The sequence below is a fragment of the Anoplophora glabripennis genome, unplaced genomic scaffold (assembly GCF_000390285.2).
Source record: "Anoplophora glabripennis isolate ALB-LARVAE unplaced genomic scaffold, Agla_2.0 scaffold549, whole genome shotgun sequence".
Classification (NCBI taxonomy): Eukaryota; Metazoa; Arthropoda; class Insecta; order Coleoptera; family Cerambycidae; genus Anoplophora; species Anoplophora glabripennis.
The window spans coordinates 42,770-53,890 of record NW_019416986.1 but is presented as its reverse complement, the minus strand read 5'-3'; the positions used below and the strand labels follow the sequence as shown (position 1 = coordinate 53,890).

Below are 11,121 nucleotides of genomic sequence, written 5' to 3'. Positions count from 1 at the left end.
TTTTTTTTGGTTCTCTTATAAACTAAAGTATTTGAGAAAAAAAATTCAGCCTTGTAGAAATAAGTCAAAAAAGTTAATTTTTCAACACCTTGCGTGGGTGGTAGACCCTTGATGGCCCCCCTTCCGACGCGGTAGACTATCACTATACTGTATTTTTAGGTATAATTGATCACTCTAAAAAGTTTCAGCCTTGTAGGTATAAGGCATTTAAGTATTATTTATTTACATGTTTAAAAAATTGTTACTAACGTTTGCCCCCACATTGGCGCGGTAGACTGCCGTTCCGTTTACTTACGATATCAAAACAACAAAATGAGAAAAAATCAGCTTTGTAGGAATAATTACATCAATAATGTCGCTGCCTCCCGGGCTATAGTTGTAAAATAGATTAGTTGTAGATATTAAGTGGTGAGTGTGAAGTGCGCGAGTAGAAGGAAAAAACGAGGGATAGGAGGCGGAGAGAGATTGACGGAAAGGGGAAAAAGTCAAGAGATTGACGGAAGGGAGGTGAAATCAGGAGTCTGGAGGAATCAACTGCTGTGTTGCATTGAATAGCTTCTCCAGGAGATTGCTGACACTCGAGATCCTCCGGCCTAAGCCTAAGAGGTGGTCACTGCGGAGTTAACAGTATTTACCTCGTCGCCAGCCCGCCCGTGCTCTGGATACTGCCTGAACAGAACAGAACAGGATTTAAGGCTCTAAGGTCAGATATCTGTTGCTGTGTCAATACACGAATGTTCCCATTCCCGTTTGGAGACGCTGAACGCCACTGCAGGGTTCGTAGATTTACACGGCGTCCTGGGTAAGCGGCGACAAACGGCCGGTGCGGCNCCATAGCTCTCTACGATCACTAGTTTCTGAGATACAGCCGCTTACCTCGCTTATTTGCCCACCCTGTACATTGGCGAATTTACCATTAGGCTGAGTAGGCTGGATCATAGGGCGGCAGATTTTAGGGGCGGAAAATTTGGGGCCAAAATTTTTTTTGTGCAGAAATTAAAATGATTTATATTTATATGTATACCTAAATGTTATTAAGTCCACACAAACAATTCAGCATGTAATATGTTCCACTACTTAGATAAATTTTTCTATAATTTCGACCCAAAAATTATTTCTTGTGCCATATTAACTAAAATGGATTGTAAAAATAATATAGGAATTCACAATAACACTAATTACGGAAATAAGGCGGTGCAATTAGGCAAAATTTGACTGACGGCTAATGTGTAAATCCGCCACTGACTGTATATAATATTATGTGCCTGTGTTTAATTGCTTACAGTAATACATACCTGCTCCATCATTACTTGCGCGGGAAAGCCATACACAAAAAATGATTCTGTGAGTATACATAATATTGTCAGAAACAGTCTAACTTGATTCGATAACTTCCATTCACTGAAAAAGATTATTGATAACAAATATCATTGTGGTGAATGAAAATATATTTGCAAGTAATAATTCTAAGCCGTTAGGCTACATAGGGCGCATTGCTGCTATGTTCTACACTGATAGAACAGTTCATTATTGGCACTTCATATTTCTTTCAAATGGGACATGTGAAATATATGGTCAAGTGGTTAATTTTGTTTAAAAATTACCACTTGCTTATTGCAAAAATTAATAACTATGGAAATCAGATGGTATGGATCCGAAAAAAAAAATAGTTTTATTATGTAGTGATAATTTACGTGAATCATTATTAGTACTGATTTATTTTTACTACATAAATTAATATAAATTATAATATCTATTTTTATGTTTTAGTTTGTCAACATTTGTGGCAATAAAGGAAATCCATCGGTTGAAACCGATTCTTTTACTCCAGTCGAATTATAAAGTTTGAACGTGAAAAAATTATTAGTAGACATTTTCTTGCACTTTATGGCGGGGAAGGATATGTAGAATGATAATATCAAAAAAGTAACTCGAAAGAAGTGAATCTAAGTTGGCAAATTGAAAACCTGTTTCTTCACTTTTTTACTACCCACGAAAGTTTAGACGACCTATCGGAATGTTAGTCATTTTATGTAGTAGGCAATTAATTACCTACAATTTAAGGTATCTAAAGTCATATTTCACCAATTTGTTATTGCAAAAAGCGATGGACGTTGCGGAAATTTATGGAAAAGACGGTCGAAAGACCAAAATGTGTGCCAAAGGCCGATTCGAATGACTGTAAAATTTTTGCCGTCGTCTAAATTTTCATGGGTAGTAAAAAAAGTGAAAAACACATAAATTTGCCAATTATTTGCAATTTGCCAACTTAGCGTCACTTCTTTCAAGTTACTTTTTGATATTTCAGCCCTATTCTGTAACTCCTAATCGAATAGAAATGTATAAAATCGAATCGAGATCAACCCATCAAATCGAAATTGGGCAACATCGGTATTCTATAACTTGTTGGTCGAAATCGACGTCGATCGGTCAAACTCTGTCGAAGTGGTAGTTTTAGATATCGAGATCGGGTCACGCATGCGTTCTTGTGTTAGATGTGTCAGTTTGAGTTAAGCATAACCTCGTAACACAACAAATCTTTTTTCCTTTTCGTGTTTTAAATCACAGAATTATAAAATATCTGTACGTCTATACGTAGGTGTATAGGTATATTTTTTATTTAGTTATCTAATGGTTTATAATATTCTCTATCAAAGGGCTTAGTTTTACCATGAAGTAACATTTTGTGCAGCGCAATGAAATCTACCATGTAGTTCAGCTGCTCTGAAACTACAGTCCACCTACATAATCAATGACTACTAGCACTTTGTTTAGTATTGTAATATGGGTGGCAAGATAATGTAGACTTTTAAAAAATATTTTTTTGAAGTAAAACCGCTCATTTAATCAAAGTTCTATAAAAGGCCCAAAAACTTTCAAATGGTATCACCTACCATATAAAAAATAGTTGTGATTATTGCCCGAAAGAGGAAAAAGTGCTGAACGGATATTATCACCATACATCAATTTTATAGGAGTTGAGAGTTTTAAAAACACTCTATATAACATCAAAATTTGTAGGTTGAAAGCAACACTCCAAAAATAATCAAAATCGATTAATACATATTTGACTTATTTATAAAATTATAAGCGAAGCTATTTCAGATATAGGTAAATAAGCCTAAATCTGCCTACTTTGAATCCACGACTATATATGATCTTCCGTTGTACACGTTATTCTGGGGCACCCTGTATAATTAGCCTTGAAGAAGTCTTTGTTACAGATGATACCATAATTTTTGTAAAATAATTAATTTCTTCGACAGGAAAAAATATTTTTCACTTCTAACAAATTCAAATGTATATGTTTTTTTAATCCAGCATGTTCTCTTGCATCGAAGATTGTTTAACATCTTCGAATATATTATTTGTTCCCAGAAAATTATGTTGGCTAGGTTATATTCAACAGTCAACACCAGCATTTGTTTACTATAATAGTAATTTATTAACAATAAACTGTTTCCTCGGTGTATATTAGCTACCTTTGCTGAATATTAAAAATGCCTTCATAAGATAGGATTAAATAGGTATATGGCAAACAATTGACTATTAAGGACTTGACATTGACTTTAAAATCTAATAATAATTTCTTATTCTCCAATTTTCAAAGTTTGTTTTTTATATACAAACAACTATGTTTATTAAAAAAAAATCAAGTTTTTTTATATTTTAGCGGTTTTCTTTTTAGATTTACTGCATGATACCAATCTTTACTGTAAAATTTTGTACTGAAGTGCTAATGTAATCCTTCTGCTAGATAATTAGAGAATTATAATTATTACATACTGTTTTGAGAAATTTTAATAATTCTGATAACTAAAGCTAAAGGTCCCGTGACGTGTTTTTTATTCAACTCTTTTTAAAAATTAAATTCAGTCTCGTGTTCTGTTTCATACCAAAAATACTTACGTTACTGTTGTAGTGTACATATTTATACACAATATGGTAATGCTAGTCATCATCAACAAAGCAATTGGCGCACTGAATACTGTATTTAAATCGTCGACGTACCTGGAAAGAAACTGAATTATTTTTTTGTCATTAATAAATAGAAGACAGAAAATAATGAACANACAATCTAGTAGGTAGGTACAATTAAATTTACCGAACATGGGATTTCCTATTAAAACACATCTGCAAGTCAACTGTGCGTAAATTCCACTTTTTATACCTGCGCTAAATCTTGGTAAAAGGCACATTTCATATTGTAAAATCTAACCTCTCTAAATGTCACTTGGTTATTAAAGTCTATAATCGCAGAGCAATGCATTGTTGCCATTACGGTAAACCGGCATCGAATCGAGGTCTTTCTCTACGATTTGAGTTACAGAATACCAATCTTAGGAAACGATCGACGCGATAGACATTGAACTTTACGAATTGCGAACATTTCGACTCGATCTGAGCATTTCGATGCAAGTTACATAATAGGGCTGAATATCATTATACATACCCTTCTCCGTCATACAGAGCAATAAAATGTATACTAATAATTTTTTCAAGTTTTCAGGTTCTATGATCTAATTCGACTAGAGTATTTAACAATGACATTGTACATTATATTCAGTTTCAATCGATAATAAATATATTCGACTCAAGAGTATGTGCATTTTGCTGAAATTTATCTTTCTTCAACAGTAATCAATTTATTTGAAAAAAAATATATCATTTATTTCTTTAAAAAACTTTGTTCTGTCTTAAAATTGTTACTTTAAAAATTAGAATATACAGGGTGTCCCAGAATAACGTTTACAACGGAAGACCACAGATTCGTGGACTCAAAATAGGCAGATTTAGGCTAATTCACCTATATCCAAAATAGCTTCGTTTCGCCGCTAGATGGTCGCAGAGTTCATAAAAATTTTTTGAATTTTGTAAATATCTCCAATACGTATTATCCGATTTTAATTACTTTTGGGATGAGGACTTTGCTTTCAATCTACATATTTTGATGTTATAAAGAGTGCTTTTTAAAACTTAAAACTACAGCTACAAAATTTTTTGGGCAACAGTGACGACTATTTTTTATTTGAAATGTAATCAAATAGGTGATAGTTGATCAAACTGAAACTACAGTCCACCTACATAATCAATGACTACTAGCACTTTGTTTAGTATTGTAATAAGGGTGGCAAGATAATGTAGACTTTTAAAAAATATTTTTTTGAAGCAAAACCGCTTATTTAATCAAAATTCTATAAAAGGCCCAAAAACTTTCAGATGGTATCACCTATCAAATAAAAAATAGTTGTCATTATTGCCCGAAAGAGGCAAAAGTGCTGAACGGATATTATCACCATACATCAATTTTATAGGAGTTGAGAGTTTTAAAAACACTCTGTATAACATCAAAATTTGTAGGTTGAAAGCAACACCTCAAAAATAATCAAAATCGATTAATACATATTTGACTTATTTATAAAATTGAAAAAATTTTCACGAATTTTGAAGCCATCTAGTGGCCAAGCGAAGCTATTTCGGATATAGGTGAATAAGCCTAAATCTGCCTACTTTGAGTCCACGACTATATGGTCTTCCGTTGTACACGTTATTCTGGGGCACCCTGTATAATTAGCCTTGAAGAAGTCTTTGTTACAGATGATACCATAATTTTTGTAAAATAATTAATTTCTTCGACAGGAAAAAATATTTTTCACTTCTAACAAATACAAATGTATATGTTTTTTTAATCCAGCATGTTCTCTTGCATCGAAGATTGTTTAACATCTTCGAATATATTATTTGTTCCCAGAAAATTATGTTGGCTAGGTTATATTCAACACCAGCATTTGTTTACTATAATAGTAATTTATTAACAATAAACTGTTTCCTCGGTGTATATTAGCTACATTTGCTGAATATTAAAAATGCCTTCATAAGATAGGATTAAATAGGTATATGGNTTGAGAATCATAAAAACTACTTTAAAAACTTCGTGGTATTCGCAAAGAATAACGGCGTGTTTTCATCATACATAACATACGATGTAGTCGAATGTTCGGGAAACATTCTGGCATGTCCTGGAAATAGTTCTGGTTTTTTAGGACAATTTCGTAATTTTTCATATAAATGATTATTTTTTTCTAAAAATACCTACTGTGCTTGTCATGCGTTTTTTATTATTTGTTTTTTACGAATTATTATACTGTTTAAATGGATGGTCTCAGTTAACAGAACGATGCGTTTCCTCGTCCACGACATCTTGACAACTGCAACACTATCATGAATGCCACGCTACCGCGCGTTGAAAGTGCACGTAGGACAGTCTGATCGCATTTACCGTTAGCACCGCGTCGGCCACTTCAACCGCGTTGAACCGTTTGTCGGCCCAGGACGCCGTGTTAAGGTGGGATTTCCTAGCGTCGTCCAGCGTTCGCGGTCCGCCGTGACGGCGGGCAGTAACCGCTGGCCGCATCGGTTTTTAGATTTGTCAAAAGCGTCTGGCGTCCGCGTTTTTTTGCAGTCGTGGGTACACCCAGTACTGCTCTGTGTTCAGGTAGTTAGTTAACTTCAATTTAAGTGAAAGTTGTCATGATGAATAGGAATATTTTAAGAGCATTAATGTTATTAGAAGAAGGGATAATCTAAAGTCTTTATTTTCGTGGTCATATATGCAAGGAAACTCACGTACTTGATCAGTCCACACTTCGTCATCTGCATGTGAAAATTTTTGAGACATTTTACACTTGTCTAAATTTATCACAAGCTTATTTTTCAACAGATATGTTAATAATAAGTGACGGCTGGGTCTACGTTCGCGTCTGGACATGTTTTTGAGCAGTCGAGACGCAGCCGCTGACGGCCCGACGCTGAGACGACACGTCGACACGCCTCAGAGAAAACGGTCGCATTAAAAACGCATTGTACGTGTCATCAACTGCCCGCCGTCGCGGCGGACCGCGAACGCTGGACGACGCTAGGAAATCCCACCTTTAGGAGTCGTTTATAAGCCATCAGGCTATTGATGTCAAGTGTCATTGTTGTCGACTAATAAATATTATAGTCTTTTACGTATCAGGTTTTTCTGTACCCACACCGATTTCTTAATTGTAAACCTGAACCCATAGGTTTAGGGGAATACAAGCTGCTTCATCGCAAAAATTTTTTAAAGAAAATAGATTTTTTTCTGGAAAATATTAAGCGCATAATTAATTCGTAATGTACAGGCTGGTCCATTTTCGGTGGGATTTCAGGGTATTTCAGAAACTACTAAAGATATGATAAATCTGACATCACGTTCTCGAGCTCGATTTTCATGGCAAACTCAATTGTCAATTCAGAAATTTGCTATCTTTATTTGTTTCTGAGTTACAGGGCGTTTCTCGTTATTGTGGTACTTTTGAATATGTCTGTATCTCAGCTGTTAAATAAGGTAGAGTTAAAGAGAAAACTGCTCAAGACTAATTCTTTGGCGTAAAATTGAATGCCGGTATTAGATTTTTAGTAGATCTTAAGAGTTATGACCCAAAGTTGTATTTTTTTAAATGGAAATCGTAGCTGGTCATGACCTAAAAAAATGGAGATTTTTCTTTGCTTTTCAGCAATATATCACATGCTATAGTTATTTTTACAAACACAGAACATACGGGGTGTTTTATATATAAATTCGATTCCTTTTTACCTTTTTAATATTGCTGGCTATGAAAATACATACAAAACTATAATAATTCTTACTTACAAAACTCATATCTGTTGTAAAAATATGAAGTTTATTTAAAATATATATTACAGATAAGAAAAGATAGAGTTTTAAAATTTTTATTCCACATCAACTGAAGTTAAAATATTAAGGTATTAAACAATAGTAAGTACCTACATCATCATCTAAATGTTCAATTGCCGTCCCTCAACTGTCACACAGTTCGTGCATTTTCTGGCAACGCTTCGGGTAGCATTCATTAAATGTATATTAGAAATATTATTAAAAGAATTTTCAACATTTCGTCGAAGTTCCTCGATAGAGTAAAAAGTAATTTTAAATATAATGTCTTTTAGAAAACCCCAAAGGAAAAAGTCCAACCTACATNCTCAACAACGCCGGGAAATTGATTTTGAAATTCTATGAAACATTCCTCAATAGAATACTTCCATATTCCATCAATCTTGCGTCCATTTCTAAAGTAGGACTCTATGATAAACACTTTTTGTTCTTGAGAAAACACCATTTTAAACGCTATTTAAAACGAAAATGTTCAAATTGATAGCGGCGATATAGTGCTTTGACAGATGACGTTTAAGTTCATTTGCTATACGCTACGGCCCTACGTCCAAATTTTCAGAACCAACTTGACCACGTTTTTATTTGAACGCTCGTTATATATTATTACCTTTTTAAGCAATAATTAATAGCTATTAATGGGTATTAAGGAAAATATGTTGTCATTAAACTGCTGTAGTTGAAGTTGCCATTGTTGTTCTTAACAGTTTTAATAAAAATATCAAATGTTTCATAACGTTTATAATAATGTAGANATTCTTTGGCGTAAAATTGAATGCCGGTATTAGATTTTTAGTAGGTCTTAAGATTCCAGAGTTATGACCCAAAGTTGTATTTTTTTAAATGGAAATCGTAGCTGGTCATGACCTAAAAAAATGGAGATTTTTATTTGCTTTTCAGCAATATATCACATGCTATAGTTATGTTTACAAACACAGAAGATACGGGGTGTTTTATATATAAATTCGATCCCTTTTTACCTTTTTAATATGGCTGGCTATGAAAATACATACAGAACAATAATAATTCTTACTTACAAAACTGATATCTGTTGTAAAAATATGAAGTTTATTTAAAATATATATTACAGATAAGAAAAGATAGTTTTAAAATTTTTATTCCACTTCAACTGAAGTTAAAATATTAAGGTATTAAACAATAGTAAGTACCTACATCATCATCTAAATGTTCAATTGCCGTCCCTCAACTGTCACACATTTCGCGCATTTTCTGGCAACGCTTCGGGTAGCATTCATTAAATGTATATTAGAAATATTATTANTGAAAATATTTCTCTCCCAAAAGTCCCGCACAAATCGCACTCACGTAATATGATTTGATGTACAAACAATTCAACGACAGGTGTGTTCTTATTCCTTATTTTTTCAGAAAAGACGAACCATATGAACCGTCGAGCCTTTGATTGGAATTACTGAAATTTTACTGATAGCTGAACAAAATATCGATCTTAAATAATTTTAACCCTAATCCAGGAAAATAAAAAAAAATCAACGAATTTTTTTACTTTGATATTTTTTTATAGAAAACTGCCAATATCTCAATGAAGATGCGGTTTTTTCGAAAAAAGTTTCAAAGAAGAGTAGTTCAAAATTAAATTTCTTACAAAATTGCTCATCTGAAAAATTTCGAATTTCCCAATAGTTTTCCCGTATATTTTTTAAATGTAGTACAGGTTATGTGAAAATTTATGTTTTGGAGCCAAAATAATGGTCAATTCGTTTTTAAATAAAAAAATGAATGAATCAATTGTAGAAAATTCTTAGAAAATCTTATATAATTTTCCGAGGTTTGAATATTTATGAACAAACGTATCATTTTATAGGTTTTCGAGGGTGTACATTACGAATTAATTATGCACTTTTTAAATTTTCCAGAAAAATCTGTTTTCTTTATTTTTTGTATTTTGAATATTAAAAAATAATAATTTGTAATGTAATGAAATTGGAAATTTAAATCTAATGACAATAGGAAAACAATTTTCTGGAGCTGCAATAGCATAATAAAAAAAACTATATGAATATATTTTTTTATTTATTTATAATTAAAAAACAGCTTTTTTATGTATTTATTATGGATTTCCATATCTGGGTTTTTTATGTAAAGCTTGTAATGCGCCCGTCGCAATACCCCATGCATAATTGTTAAGTATTTGTAAAATATAGTCCGGGAGGCAGCGACAGAAATTTTGCACCAATTCCTACAAAGCTGATTTTTTCTCATTTTGTTGTTTTGATATCGTAAGTAAACGGAACNCGAGAAAGTGGTGTCAGATTTATCATATCTTTCTTTCTCCAAAGTAAAAAAATTCGCTTATTCCGTCTTTTTATGTCTTTTTTTCCTGGACTATTAATGACTTATTTGAAGCAGTTTTGTGGGATGCCGAACCAAGAAATTAAAAATGCTCAGCATGAATAAAATATACAAAATTGTAAATGAGGTAATAACTAATACACGTCACTTAATGATGAATTAAATCTTAATACATTTAATTTTTTTATAATTATAATTACGTAGTGTGCTGACTAATAGCAACAATTGTTAGCATTGTCGGTGAATACACATGAGGTGAAACTCAGAAAATGAACGTTGAGGTGTCGGGTATTCAGACTGGACACTGTTGGCTAAGAAAAGACCTCTACAATATTAGAAAGTGCGAAACACCTCTTTGTAGAGGTTGTGAGCAGGAAGATGACACAGTTTTCCATATACTCTGCGAGTACACTGGTGTCTCGTCAACAAGAGAGTCCGTGCTACATCAGAGAGGGATCTCTCACCTTTTTCTCCTTGATAGGCTGGTTAACGGCTTAGGAGAGCGGATCTCTCGTTGAGGGATGCACAAGGGATCCAATGGATGGAGCTTATAACTCAGTATACTGAGTTACCCTCCAAATTATTCCAGAATTCAGAATAATTGGAATTTATAAAAGATGCGCCACCTTTAAGTTACCAATAACAGCACAAGATCTACTGTTTTTTGGCCACAGGAAAGGAAACAAAAATGTTTACACAGTGCAAATCTGCACTACTCTTGTAGGCTATTGAATATAGGATTTTAAGAGGAACTATGACGTTCAAGATATTTTATTACATGAATCGTTCAAATGGTCAATTTAGATGAAAAAACCCCGGAGTGCTATTAAATTAGGGGGTGGAAATTGAAGATAGGTGTGAAAGGTTTCAGTTTTTTAATTGTAGCTCGAAAACGAAGCAAAATTTCGCTATGCTTCATAGGAAACATTTTTTAGAGAATTAAAGGACCCCACACTTTTCTTATGGGAAGTGGCTTTCGGCCAATTTCTTTGAAACTTCTCAGGTTGATAGTTCTTAACATGTAGATCAAAAGTCTCAATGGGCACAAAGCCCTAAATCCCCCCCGGACGCCG

General features: G+C 33.3%; 1 protein-coding gene across 1 annotated transcript in view; it reads right to left on the bottom strand.

Moving 5' to 3' along the window:
- Positions 1-631: 631 nt before the first annotated feature.
- LOC111692069 overlaps positions 632-11,121 on the bottom strand; it is a 14,007-nt gene continuing 3,517 nt past the window's right edge. Inside the window, exons 3-5 of the mRNA XM_023455770.1 lie at positions 3,910-4,011; positions 1,296-1,401; positions 632-718 (exon numbers count right to left, since the gene is read on the bottom strand). Of these exons, the coding sequence (XP_023311538.1) occupies positions 632-718; positions 1,296-1,401; positions 3,910-4,011 (295 nt within the window). The remainder of the gene's footprint in view (positions 719-1,295; positions 1,402-3,909; positions 4,012-11,121) is intronic.